Raw genomic sequence first — 15,581 nt, 5'->3', positions numbered from 1 at the left:
AAAAAATAGAGATACTTGACCTTTTGCAAGGAAACCCATTTTTTTGGTACATATTGACTGGGCTATACCTCATGTATCATTTATGAAATGGCCATCATGATTTTATTTAGCTTTAATTTTAAGATTATAATTTGGTGTTACAAGGTAAAATTTAAAAAAAAATTATAATTATAATTTATTTATTCATGAAGTCATGAAGGCTCAAACCACATGTATTTTTAGGCTAAAATACAAAATAATATATTTTAGAGTTCCTCATACCTTACACTGAATATAACCATATTCAGTTCTGGAAAATGAATATGGCTATATTCAGTTCTTCAAAAAATAAAAATACCTGTTCAATATCATCTTTCAATTTTTGCTCTCGCTTCTCCATTACAGCAACGGTACTGTTCATTGTTTGGTACAATCCGTCTTTCTCAGCAAGTTCATTCGATAGCTGTTCTTCCTTTTCTTTGGAGCTAAGTTTAAAGGCAATTATTTCTTTTTTCAAGTCATCCACAATTTTCTGAGTGTTTGATAATTTTGTCTCATAGTCCTCTACATTCAACTTTTTATTTTCCAACTCTTCTGTAAGAATCCTAATTTTGTCATTCATTTCAGCAACTCTCTAAAAAATTGAAAAAACCAAACATGGGATTAGTCCCAATTTTAAATCTACAAAAAAAATAGTTAAACACACACATACATATAACATTCTATTCAGAGCTGTTCAACAGCACCATGGGCCCCTGTGGAAGACCAATGTTCTGGAAGAGCCCTACCCAGCTAGAAGTATTTGCCTACCAATTTACATGCTTATTATTGAAAACCATAGTAACAAGCCTCATTTGCCATGACACTCATTACACACTTGAGCTTCTGGGCTGTTAGACCTTATTAGTATAGATATTTTAAGATATATTAAGATATTTATAGATATATTAAGATATTTATAGATATATTAAGATATTTATAGATATATTAAGATATTTATAGATATATTAAGATATTTATAGATATTTTAGATATTAAGATATTTTAGTAACACATACAGTATGTGAATCTGAAAACATACAGTGATGTGTTTATATGACAACCATATTTTTATGGGCATCTTTTTATCAGCCACCTCGTTGGGCATTTTGCCTGTTGTGGCGTTGTATTTGTATTTGTATTTGTATAATAAAGTAACAACCTTTAGTATACCTTGACTTACTGTCACCATTCATTTACATTGCTTAGGCTTAAAAATGATTTTTTTTCCTCAATTACATGCTTTTTAAACAAAGCTTGAAGGTTTTTCATGTCACATTCTCAGGGAAAAACATTTACTCTGAAAGGGAAGCTGCATCAAAAAAGACAAACGGATAGGAAGGAATTAGGAAAATATGTAAATTTACCCCCACTCCTTCTTCTCCTCCTCCTGAGAAGGATGGGGTACATCATTGGAAAAGTTTACCTTGACTTTTCAGGGCTTACATTGTCAGTCTTGGAATGAATTACTGATATAAGTAGGGGTACTACTATATAGTGAAACGTGTATGAAATGGAACGTAAAAAAATAATAATATTCCATTTTAGAAAGGTTTCTGTTTTATATGCACATAAAAGCATTAAGCAGTGAAGGGACTGTTTTTTGATTTCATCGGAGACAGGTTTCTATCTCTCACAGTGTGTCCATAATTAAATAGGTTTCATTGTATGTAAAATATCGAAAACAAAATACAAACACAGCATACTACTTTACCAAACTCCAACTCTGGCCATATCGCTATATTGCAATTTACTGCCATTAATGAGATGGGTTGGAAATGAAGGCTCTGTCTATTGGCGGCTGCCTCAAGTTTGTTAGAGAAAATATCGTATCTATATCCTCCCTCGGGTTCGAACCCGGGCCGTGACAGCAACTTTTATGGTGGTAGATGAGCATCTTACCACCATGCCACTCGGATGCTAACACAGCGTACTGGGCAAATTAAAAAACTTAATATGCACATAAAAATAAAAATCAACAATGTATAACTTAAGAAATTTTAAATAATCTTTGATAAACCATTTAATATAAGTAAAGTTGGCACTTTTTATAATGGACACGTGGTATAGCAGCCATTCAGTTGCAATAAACAAGTCCCAAATGTTTTCATATCCAGGGGTCTGTCTAGCCAAAATCCGAAATCTGATAAACAAACCCTTCACAAAATAAAATGAACAAAACCATAAATTAGGCATTTGAATTCTTTTGTGGAAGTTTATTCTTTAGTTTCATTTCAATTAAACTAAATTATTTTGCTTCCCACAAAATAAATAATTTTTCACAAAAATAATGAAAATTTTCACAAAAACAGGATTTTACTAAGGAGGTCTGGACAGACCCTTGAAATACTGACTATACTATGTTTTTCTTTTCATATAACGTCTATTTTTGATGGTATGATACGGGAGGTCATTATGAAAAGTATTGACTGTATAATGTTCACACAAACTTTTATGAAGAATGAAAAATTACCATCAGCTTCAACTTCTCAAAATTAAATCTTGCATATTAAAGATCCAGGGGTTGAAACATGATAAATATTTCAATGACTATACCTTTTCTACAACTTCACGTTCAGCAGCTGAACTTGATGCATTTATCTCAGCCTTTTTCCCTTCTGCTGCTATATTTTCTTTTTCTTTCAACAGCTCCTCCTGAAGTTCAAAGATTTCTGTTTCTTTCTGTTGCAAAGAACCCTTCAAAGTGTTGATTTCAGATTGCTCTGTTTGGCGTTTACTATTAGCTTCTGCAGCAGATTCTTTCAAAACTTTTATTTCATTATGTAGTCCCTGACATGAACATCCATAAATATAGTGATTCAACATTACATAACATAGAGACAAATGAGAATAACTTCACTCAGAATTGTGTCATGGATTATCTAACAGATTACCTAGTTATAACATATTGAAGTGTGTGCAAAGATGCATCATTTTTCTTAGTTATCTAAAAATTACGAATTTTTTAGTTATCAAGATGTAGTATTGTGGTGACAATATGGTTTGAAAATTAGCAACCACCAGAACTTAAACGTGTTTTTCCCCCAAATTTTTCAAAATGTACTGAATGAATGAGAAACATGTCTTCTAACATGGCAACAAGTGTCAAACATTGTTCATGTTTTCATCAGTTGCAGAACACACTGATAATTTTTAAAAAGAAAAAAAAAGTAGCAATTTGAGAGTGATCGTGAATGTATTATTTGTTTGCTCAGTCAAAAGGGTGATATAAGGTAAAATCATGGCTTCTGACATCATTCAGCAGGGTCCTTATGCTGGGATCTTTGGTAGGCCCATTTATAGTGGCTTTATAGTGCAAAGAAAAAAAATAAGAATTTTCCCTAGCCCCCGGCAGGAACCCTGTCAGCTCCAACTTTATAGGAGCCATGGATAAAATCATGAGAAATTATGATTTTCTTCAAGTGGCATTATTCTAGTGCATTCAATGCAATAAAAAAGGTCAAGTTCCATAGAAATACTAAATGAATTGAATAATGTTTGATTACGGGCTTTTTCAAAACTATAGCTCTGAATGGTACAAAATTGGTACTAGATAAAAATCAAACACCATTATAGAGCATCTGTTCACTCAATATTAATGTTCAAATAAGAAGACTTTATTTCAGCATGTTTTGCAATCAAAATGATTGCTACCACTTTTCTAGGCAGAACCTCATTCTATCAGTCAATTAATTAATGTAGAATATTTGAAGGGTTGGGGAGAAGAATGCTTTCAGTCCACAAAACAGAATTTTTCTTTAGAAATCTGGTTTCACACTCTGCGTTTATTTCTACTGCACACCTGGTGGATTCTGAGCGTTTTCCCATCTGCATACTTATCATCATTCCCCCTTATGCCATATTTTTATTCCTTTATTACAGCGGATTAAAACTATTTTTACCTCTGGTGTTTCACATGGTCAAAAGAAATGGTATTAAGCTATGCAAAAACACAAAAATATTAATTTTCATTTTTTTTTTGAATTGAAAGCATTCTTTCCCCGGACCTTCATTTATATTTTAGGAATTCTTAAGCCATAAAAAAGATGAGAAGTCATGAAATTTCAATAATATAAAATTATTCTCTTGGGTGTAATCGTATGTCAAATTAGCTTAGCGGTCAAAATGATCTTTTTCCATTGTTTCGTTTTTGTTATAATTCACATTTTCTCAAAACAGTCACTTCAATATGAAAATATTTCTATTAAAAAATTCAGTCTGTCTCTATAATTAGCATCGCCTTTAGGTTTATTTAGTAAGATATCCCAAAACATTACACTTCAAAATTATGCTTAAAACTTTGTATGTACACACACATGCAGGTTGACTCTAAACACGTAGTACAAAATTTGAAGGTAGGTAGAGTTCTTGCTAAAACAATTTTTTGTCAAAGGCATGTCCGAAACTAACGCATAAAGTGGTATTTGAGCGGATATGACATATTTAATTTTTTTTAACATCCTTCAAACATGGAAAGAGTCATTCATATGCATACTCAGCTGATGATAGTCTACAATCTCTACATCCACATGCTTACTAGAAATTTTGATTCAGCTCAAACGACAACATTGTGCTAACATTTCATCTAATCTCTTCTCACGTCAACATATTTGCAAATGTAATAAAAAAATGTATTCCAGAACTATTCATTTTCAAGTTTATAAATAAGTCATGTATTGAAACTAATAATGAATTTGTGCAGAAAAATTAGCAACACTTTGACAACACTAGCATAATCAACTGTTTAATCATAAATATCACAAATACAATATGTTCATCTTACTTCAATATATGCTTTCTGATCTTGGTCAGGGGATTGGTTTCTCTTTACAGCTTCTCTTTGTGCCTGCACAGTAAAATAGTTACATAAATACATGATGAAAACAAATATTGTGCAACATAAATAAAATTGTGAATATAAAGTAGTCGCTCTGTATTTACTGGGTTACATTCCAGGGGTGACCGTAAATATGAATATGCACAAATAACCCAAACTTGACCTAATTTAACAAATAACCTAACCTAAATTTTGTTCTTTAGGCATCTCATTTTTACAATATGGGGTCATTCAAGTATTACGCCAGCATCGAGGGGGAGGGGGGGGGGTTTGGATTTGCTGACTTTTGATGACAAGGGTGAGGGGGGGGGCTTGAAGGTTGCTTAGGTCATCAACCACCCTTTTTGAAGATATGAAATATTCTAAGCTGCTGACGAAATTATGCTGACAAGGGGGGGAGGGGGCCAAAAATGGCTAAAAATATGCTTACGTAATACTTGAACGGCCCCTATCTGCTTTGCGTGGAAGAAGTAGAAGCAGGGGGGAGCAATGATTCAAAGTGATGCTTTCTGGAAAGAACAACAATGTCTCTTAGTCTCACAGTCTCGTTTCTTCTTAATTCCAGTTAATTTATCAGAGTATATAAACAAGGCTTCCTTTACAATTTTTTCTACGTATGAAAACTCTACCACAGGTATGTCTATTTCATGGAAATAATCCACTGCCGATATAAACTTATAAAGCCTTTGCTATGTTGCTCATAATGAAACTGTCTTCTAATTCTCTGGATTTACAGATTAAATAATGATGGCTATAGTGGGCATAACTACCAAGTTATGCAATGCATAACTTGCATCTCTTTTATCTCACCTACAGAAAAACTGCTTTTTTTTTAAAATAAACAAATCACAAAAACACAGGCATATATACAAATACACATAAATATATACACTTTGTGACCCTGAGGGACTTAGAAAGTCCTTCCAGCAGGTCTAAAGAAGTTATAAACACATGATTCAGGTAACAGCTTATTATAATGATTAGACATGTTATATTGCATTTTTATTTATATAATTACATTAGGATATATGTTAAAATGTTAAGATTACTTATTTTGAGTCATAATCACGGTTATATAATCAAATTACTTATTGTGAATATCAGTTAGTACATAACACACCATACACATACAATACATGTACCTATCTACACTTATATGCACAATCAAAACCCTAATATACATTCCTTTATCATTTCACAATTTTTTTTTCTCTCTTTTTGTACATAGTGCAAAGTATTTGTTTAAATCATTTCATAATCAATATTTTTAACAAATTTTAAAACAATGTTTAAAACTTTAGGGGCTAATATAGGAAAAGCTCTTTTTGTACAGTGTTTTATTAGACTTTGGTACCTGGTATACTCTATTGTATCTACCTGTGGTTTCATTTTGATTTTTTGTTAAATATTTTTCATTTACTTGTGTGAAAATGTTATCATTCTATATAAGTAGTTTTGTCTTAAAGATATAGTGTGGCACTGTATTTTTGTACTGTCTGTTATTATTTGAGATCTTATTCTATTACACATGCTATCTAATTCCCGGATATTGTTATAGTATGCTTCACCCCAGACACAAATTGCATAATTAATGAATTAATAAATCAATGCATAAAAAAAGTCTCAAAAATTTTTCCTTTTATATATGATTATTGCATATTTTCTGAATTTTTGGTTAAAATATCACAGTGCGAGTTCCATTTAAGGGGAGGGGATGTACTGCTATACCCAGATAATTATACTCATGAACTTTTTCTATTTCTTGGCAATAGCAATCACCATTATCTTGACAGCGACAGTGATTATGTAGTTCAAGATGTATGTTTTCCTTGGGATTCATGTGTTTCTTGTTTCCATATAAATGTATTTTGTTTTTGTGTGTTAAGTTTTATTTTGTTTTATTAGCCATATGTTAATTTTTCTTTAGATCATCTTTTTTCTACTTTTTTTTTATAATCTATTGTATTAGTATCTTCTACGTAAAGCACTGTGACATCAGCAAAGGTCAATCGTACCAACTTTCCATTTAACTTCAGATTGTAAATCTGAATAACTCATTTATATATATTAAAAATAGTATTGGACCTAGTATAGATCCTTGAGGTACTCATTTGTTCCCCTCTCGAAAAGAACTAATTTTTTTCAGAATCGCTACTACTTGTCTTTTTTTATAGTATGACTCAAACCATTTAAGCATTCACTCCTATTGAGAATACTTTACTTGTTAATATTTCCAGATCAACAAAGTCAAATGCTTTCAAATCCAGGAACACAGTTATGGAATATTCATTATTATTGGATCCATTGTTTAGATAGTTACTTAGATCCAATATTGCCATTTCTGTGTTTTTATTTCTTTAGAATCCATATTGATTAGAAGAGAAGAAATTTTATCTATCTGTTAGGAAATTTAGAAGCATTTTTTAACAAATTTTTCAATTATTTTTGAAAAAACTGGAAGTATACTTATCTCTTCATGAGAGAAACATGGATCCCGGGCTGTATTTAAGAAATATTATTAAACATGGATCCAGGGATTTAAAAAGGATTTTTCAAAAATGCTTATTTAACACGTACAACTTATACTTTGTTCCATCATAAGAACTATTGCCTCAACAATGTTTTACAAAAAAACTGAGAAAGAGAAAGCCATTACGAAAACTGTGAATATGAAATCCATGAATACTGAGGGCTGAGTGCACTACTTTTTCCTTCCCTAAAAGAAAGGAACAGCACTATGTACAGGGTGTTTCACGAAGGACCACTAACTATTAAAATAAATAACTCAGAAACGGTGATAGATAAAAGCATGAAACTAGTGGTATGTTTATTAGAAAAACCGTAGGAATCTGATACAGAAACCTCAAAATCTTAGTTACAAATTGCGCGGTAGATAGTGTCACAGGTGACATGACAGATTCCTATAAAGCGAGCTCAGACGCCGAGAGCGATCAGTTGTCGAAGATTTTGCCATTGAAATGTGACCACTATTAGCGCATAGTGAAAGAAATTCCGGAAGTTATGTATTCCATGGAAGAACATGTGTTTATTGTGTTGGAGTACTACTGATTAAATAACAGCCCTATTGTCACAAGGAGAAGTTTTCAAACGCGATTTCAAGTTGCAAAAGGCCCAGATGAGAAAACAATGCATGAGCTATTCAACAAATTTCAACAGACAGGCAACATGGCTGATGCGTTAGTCGGAAATGAGGGTCCCACCCACTCTGTTGTTACACCTGAAAATGCCACAGTACTTGCTGCAGTTATTGAGCGTCATCCGAATAAATCTGTCCGTAGACTTGCAGCTGAATCCGGAATCACATCATCCAGCAAGTACAGAATCGGGCGGAAAACATTACACGTTTCCGTACAAGATTCAATGCTGGCACACCATACCAGTTCAAGCTGAATGACAACAGGAGGATTTCACTAACGAGATGCTCAACATGATTGATGGTTCTGGTTTCAATGTCGCCCGAATATGGTTTATTCGATACAGACGAGGCACATTTTCATCTGGATGGTGTTGTTAACAGACACAATTGGCAATTTTGGGGTACCGAAAATCCACATTTGTCTCACGCACGACCATTCCATTGCCTAAAACTTACCGTTTGGGCTACAATCTCCTGCAACGGCATCATTGGGCCCTTTTTCTTGCAAGAAACTGTGACAACTGACCAGTATATTGCATTTTCGAAACAATTTGTGGCCACTCAACAAGCGTTGGACGATCGACCATGCATAACGTGGTTCATCCAAGATGGGGCTCGCCCTCACCATACACAAGCCATTTTGACTTTCTGGACGAATACTTTGATGACAGAGTTATTGCGTTGAACTATTCAACAGTTAAGGAAAAAGGCATGGACTGGACTGGCCTCTGATCTGGGTTTAAGCTACGGTCGCATTTTTGGAAAATGCAAAAGAAGTGGTAGCCACTTTCACAAAAATGCGTACAGGAGGTACGGAATGAGTAGACATACAACCATCAATCATTACATTAGCATTGTATCATTTTGCTAAAGCTTCCCCCCCCCCCATTTTCGCTTTTTTGCGAATTTTTTATCTAGCTTAAACCCTGCCTCCGACCTCACCCCTGCAACTACTTTCTGTGGGGCACACTGAAGGATATTATTTACCGCAACAATCCTTTAACACTCAACGAGCTGGAGGAGGCAATTTGTCAAGCTTGTGTGTCGATTTCAGGTGACACACTACAGAGAGTCACTGACAATTTCATTCTTTGTTTGCGACATGTGTGTTGTGTGAAAGGTGCACATTTCAAATCGCTTTTGATGTGAATGCAACGAGATCTGCTTGCATTACCCACTATGTACAGCCTATTAACGGTGATGCCGCCTGCGACGCAATCTATCACTGCAATTTGTAACTACATTTTTTAGGTTTCTGTATCAGATTCTTAGTTTTTTTAATAAACATAACCCTGGTTTCATGCTTCTATCACCGTTCCCGAGTTATTTATTTCCAAAGTTAGGGGTCCTTCATGAAACACCCTGTATAAGCCACTTATAATAACAAATACTTTGATGAAAAGCGATCTCAAGAGGGAGTAATAATGATTCATTACATATACCCTGAAGAGCCAAAAAAACTGGTACACCTGCCTAATATCGTGTAGGCCCCCCCCCCCGAGCCCGCAGAAGTGCTGCAACACAACGTGGCATGGACTCGACTAATGTCTGAAGTAGTGCTAGAGGTAATTGACACCATGAATCCTGCAGGGCTGTCCATAAATCCACAAGAGTAAGGGGGGGGGGTGGAGATCTCTTCTGAACAGCACATTGCAAGGCATCCCAGATATGTTCAATAATGTTCATGTCTTAGAATTTAGGTGGCCAGCGGAATTGTCTAAAGTCAAAAGAGTGTTCTTGGAGCCACTTTGTACCAATTCTGGAAGTGTGGGGTGTCACATTGTCCTGCTGAAATTGTCCAAGTCTGTCAGAATGCACAATGGACATGAATGGGTGCAGGTGATCAGACAGGATGCTTACTTACCTGTCACCTGTCAGAGTCGTATCTAGACGTATCAGGGGTCCCATATCATGCCAACTGCACACGCCCCATACCATCACAGAGCCTCCACCAGCTTGAACAGTCCTCTGTTGACATGTAGGGTCCATGGATTCATGAGATTGTCTCCCTACCCATACACGTCCATCAGCTCGAAGCAATTGGAACCGAGACTCGTCAGACCAGGCACCGTGTTTCCAATCCTCAACAGTCCAATGTTGGTGTTGTCGGGCCCACGCGAGGCGTAAAGCTTTGTGTCGTATAATCATCAAGGGTACACGAGTGGACCTTCGGCTCCAAAAGCCCATATCGATGATGTTTTGTTGAATGGTTCGCACACTGACACTTGTTGATGGCCCAGCATTGAAATCTGCAGCAATTTGCGGAAGGGTTGCACGTCTGTTACATTTAATAATTCTCGTCAGTCGTTGTTGGTCCCATTCTTGCATGATCTTTTTCCGGCTGCAGCGATGTCATAGATTTTTTACCGGATTCCCGATATTCACGGTACACTCGTGAAATGGTTGTACGTGAAAAATCCAAATTTCATCGCTAATTCGGAGATGCTATGTCCCATCTCTCGTGTGCCGACTATAACACCACGTTCAAACTCACTTAAATCTCGATAACCTGCCATTGTAGCAGCAGTAACCGATCTAACAACTATGCCAGACACTTGTTGTGTTATATAGGACTCGTGATGCGAGGATCCGGGTTCAAACCCCACAGTGGTGGTCGGCTGAAGTAGGTTTTCTGTGGTTCCCAACTTCAAGGCGCAAATGCGAGCCGATCTCCCCGTTAAAAAGTCTCACCACAGAGAGCAACAGTCCTACAACGGTAAATCATTCAACCATAACACTTCACTCATAGTTAGTAAAACTGGGGGGCAGATGACAGCACTACACATAACAAGCATTACACAGAAACAAACTTTACGTCAGGTTGCACTACACGTACACGCACATTCCCGCATGTACCGATTCGTTGGGGGGGTTCCGCGGGGGGGGGGGGGGTGCATGTGTGGTGTAGCAGTAGTAGGTAGGGGCTCGGGGATCCATGATGTTCTTAAGTCAGCCACCTCGTTGGGCAATTTGCCTGTTGTGGCGTTGTATTTGTATTTGTATAGGCGTTGCCGACCGCACCGCCGTACTTTGACTGGTTCCATATCTCTTTATTTGCATACGCATGCCTGTACCAGTTTTTTTGGCTCTTCAGTTCAATATTAATCAATTTATTCTATATGATAGTAAAATTAGACATAGAACTGTTTTGTCTATTTTCCTTTAAGACGACCTATGCTCAAGTCTTATTTCATGTAGGGAGACTAAAAATATACTTCTAAGAATTAAAAAAAATTAATTTTCATAGAAGCTACAGAATTGGCTACAGGTCTATACTAAGCACATGAGCAAACAATATTTCTCCCATTTTTCTTTCAGCTATGAAATTAATTTATTCATTTAACACAAAAATAAAATAAAAGAGATATAGAGGGTAAACAAACTATATTAGCTACATAAAATTTGGCTATTTTAATCAATAAAATAATGTTATAATATTAAAAATATGAGTCTTTGATTTTTAAAAAAAAGCTGGATTACTTCAGTGACTTGAGCTGCCAACTTTGCAATATCATTTCTATCGGCTTCACGTTCTGCTAAAAGCTGCTGAATATGTTCTTCTTTTTCTTTTAATAATTCCTAGGTTAGGAAAAAAATTTCAGTTGTTTCCATCTGACATACAAGATATGGATAAAACATGTTAATTTTAAAACAGATTCTTTCAAACACAGACACAAAACAAACACTTATAAACAAATCACCTGCAGGGCACTTTGAGTAGGCGAAACAACAGAGGTTGCTCCTTTCTGTAATTTCTACAAAATACAAGTCAATGTTTAAAAAAATATATTCACAACACATAAGGATCATACTTGATATAACACAAGTACAGTTAAAAAAATTTAACAATCATTTTGCAATTAGTTTTCAATATAATGAGGTAATCCAGATTATATCCTTCTTTTTCATCCTGTAATCCTATCTGCACAACAGGATTTTTTGGATCTTTTCATTTTTTTGTTAAAATAATAAATATCGTTATTGTTGTTTTCAACAAATTCACCCTTACTGAAACAATGATGTTAAAAGCAGCTGATTAGATTGCTCTGTTAGTTAGTTTCATCTAATATCTCCTGCTAATGCCAACTGCTGGTGTTGTAGAAATGAGCCAATACTAAAACTAACGAAAAACCTTACTCATAAAAATAATTTTTAAAAAAAAATTCCGCAGTAAGGTGTTCTATCTGTTCATGAACAGATAAAAGAATTTAATTCATTCAGTCCATTTATTCATCTCATTTGAGCACAGATACATGCAAAAAAAAAAAAATTCATCAAGGGATCCAACTTAAAGTTAACAAACAGAAATGAATGTGAAAACTTTATAAAGTGGATCATAAAAATGTTTTTATAAGTGTATGATATATGTAAACCTAAGTGTACATCATGTATTGAATGCAAGGCCTGTTCCTCATAAGTTTAGACCCTTGGTACAGTCGAATCCTGTTGTAACAAACTCCAAGGGACAGGAGAAATCACTTCGTTATAATAAAATTGTTATAAAGGAATTCCAGGTTTTTCCATTATTCCTATGTAAACTTATCTAAGGGGATCAGAAAAATCTTCATTAAAATGAGATTTTCACTATAACAGTATTCGTTAAAACGGGATTCGACTGTATATATACAAAACCCTGGTATATGCAATTAGCCTTTATGTATTGATGATTATTACACAAATACAAGGCCACAACAGACAAAATGCACAGCGAGGTGGCTGAGAAAAAGATGCCCATAATAAATACGGATGTCATATTTCTAAAATACAGCAACCCCCAATAAGAAATGAAATTACAAAACCTAGAAACAATATATATACATGATAAAATAGCATACAAAATTAATTAGTGTAACTTATTAGCACTAGTATTAATTAGTAAGTTACTCTTAGCATTTTTTAACAGCTGGCTGATGCGAAGATGTATTTAAGAAAGAGAAAAAATTCAACTGCCCTTGTGCGGGGAATCAAGCCCCATCCCCTTACTTTCTGGTTGAGCGCCCTACACCACTAGACTACAAAGGCAATGAATATCTCAATCTTTCCTTGAAGCTCATGTTCACTAAATGGGACTGTACATGGACAGTCCCCAGAAAGTGAGAAGAGATGGGCTTGATTTCCTGCAAGGGCACAATTGAATTTTCTTTCTTAACTAAATACATCTTCGCATCAGCCAGCTGTTAAAAACCTTTATATGGATAGTGGGGAGTGAAATCATCCTCAGGTAAGTTACTCTTAATATTAATTATCATCACTATATAAAGGCTAATTGCATATAGCGGTTTTTTACAATTTTTACCATGATATTTACTGGTAAATACCTAATTTTTATCAGTAACCCCTAGCACAATCGCTCTTTCATTCTCCCATAGGATTGCTTTAAAAACGGAGGGGGGGGGGTCAGTTATGAATGACTAATTTTCCCAGGGAAGGGATTTACATGCACTAAACTGGGCAGTGTAAAGCCACAAAACTTACTCTCTCAATCACTTGCAGGTGGTCAGACAAAAAAGATATGTTTTTAAGTATTAATGATGCGGGAAAAGGAAAGAAAGTATTGGAAGGTATTACGATATTACTATCCATGGATAAAGAGGCCCTTGAGTGAGGCCATAAACGGTGGTAATGAGTGAGGAAAATATATTAGGATTATGCATGCTTGATTTTAGAACAGCACAGAGCTTCCGTCTTTTTTAGAAATGGACAGATCCCAAGCACATAGAATAATTGAAATAGCTATTGAGCGCTGTAACACATTTAGCAATCACAACAGGACAGCAATCGTAACACCATGCATTTTTTTTCAGATCTTATCTCCTTCATTCATCTCTCATGTTTCCACTTCCCCAAAACAATATTATAATTTCATAGTTGGCAGGGTTGTTAATACACTTTACAAAAAAACTGGAAGGCCCCCTCCCTTCCACTTTTTTTTCAATCTATTCTTTTCTCTTCTCCCCCCTATCTTTTTCCCAAGCAATGCTATACTATAGGTACGGAAGATTAAGTAAATTTTCAACAAGTATTTCCAGTGATCTTTTATATTTCATTTTCAGTATTAATGTGTCACAACTGATTTCCTGGGAATTTTTCTTGGGATTTTGAGAAAGGGAAATAGCAAAAAATTCCTGAGAACGGGCGAATGGGAATTTTCGCCCGAAGAGAGAAACCCTAAATAAAACCATTAAAATTATTATTAATTATACATTTTCAATGAGAATGTGAATAATGCTTCCTAACTTTTTTTTGCTAACCTGTTTGTACAAAATCACATAGAAAGCTTCATTATGGTTGGTTTTACACAGGAAAATTTTGACTGGTAAAATCCTGGTTGGCATACTATGAGACCGTTTGTTTATTGATGAGCCAGAGCTAAACAGATTAAGAAAAAAATCTTGAGTGCAGAAAATGACTATGATGTGACCAAAATGATTAAATGTTTTTGTAGTTGCAATGATGTTTTTGTTTTTAGAGTACAATTTTTTTGTCCGAGCTAGTAATCACAGAGAATTTTAGACACCAGGGATTTGTTAAGCCCTGCAATAAGCTATTAGTTCAATACATATATGATCTAATTCATTTATATAGATATTGTTCCGGATAATTTTCCACAAGACTTCGAGATTGCAAAACAAGAAGTGGTTTGACGGACAATCACAGATTTAGAGAGATATAGATGGCTTTTTTTCTCAGCCAGAGATATCAAGGAAACAGTTATTTTCCGGATATTATGCTGAGGTGAGCTCGGAAAGAAAAGTCATCACGTCTCCGCCGGGACTCGAACCCAGGCCCTCTTGCATCTCTGGCTGAGAAAAAAGCCATCTATATCTCTCTAAACCGTCCCACCCGGGGGACATTTCCTGAAGTTAAGAGAGGCTACTAATGCCTCTACTTCAGCGCCTCACGACACAGTGCGTGAAATTACGAAGGCAGATGCATGTGTCTCCAGTGGTGTAGATGGTAGCATTCTTGCCCGGTATGCAAGAGGGCCTGGGTTCGAGTCCCGGCGGAGACGTGATGACTTTTCTTTCCGAGCTCATCTCAGCATAATATCCGGAAAATAACTGTTTCCTTGAAATCACAGATTTATTTACAGAACAGCAATTTACACGTATTTACAAGCTAATCAGAGAGCTAACAACTTTCTCTCAACGTTCAATCACAACTGACTTTTCATCCAGTCTATCTCTAATCTGGAATCTCGCATCTGCTATATATAACCCTGGTGGAAACTTCGAGAAAAAGAATGTTCTACCAAATTCTATTTTACAGTTTCCAAGTATTGACGGGGACCCACCTCTGACTTGGATGGCTTCTCGATTGACACTAAATCACAGGGCAAATTAAAATGTCTGCTAATTCATGCCAGGAGCATGGGTAATAAAGATTTTTTAGAAACTGATAGTTGCGGAGTACCTGGAACTTATTAGCCATTACTGAATCTTGGGCAAACGATAGGGATGAATCTTTCTTACACATCTCAGGATACGATACTTGTTCGAGAAATAGATCGGATAGGAAAGGGGGGTGGAGTGTTGATATACGTGAAATCATGTTTCAAGGCTAGAGAGT

At 35.4% G+C, this 15,581-nt stretch overlaps 1 protein-coding gene across 1 annotated transcript in view; it reads right to left on the bottom strand.

The window, feature by feature from the left end:
• Positions 1-15,581, bottom strand: part of LOC149075232 (uncharacterized) — a 95,553-nt gene that overhangs the window by 62,675 nt on the left and 17,297 nt on the right. The window contains exons 5-9 of the mRNA XM_089242519.1: positions 11,714-11,767; positions 11,493-11,591; positions 4,802-4,864; positions 2,575-2,808; positions 338-613 (exon numbers count right to left, since the gene is read on the bottom strand). Coding sequence (XP_089098645.1) covers positions 338-613; positions 2,575-2,808; positions 4,802-4,864; positions 11,493-11,591; positions 11,714-11,767 — 726 coding nt within the window. The remainder of the gene's footprint in view (positions 1-337; positions 614-2,574; positions 2,809-4,801; positions 4,865-11,492; positions 11,592-11,713; positions 11,768-15,581) is intronic.

This window comes from Pholcus phalangioides, unplaced genomic scaffold, assembly GCF_987345545.1.
Source record: "Pholcus phalangioides strain wild (caught in Gottingen) unplaced genomic scaffold, Ppha-v1.0 ptg000015l_1, whole genome shotgun sequence".
In the NCBI taxonomy this organism is placed as follows: Eukaryota; Metazoa; Arthropoda; class Arachnida; order Araneae; family Pholcidae; genus Pholcus; species Pholcus phalangioides.
The sequence above is the reverse complement of the archived record's forward strand: the minus strand, read 5'-3'. Positions and strand labels throughout refer to the sequence as shown.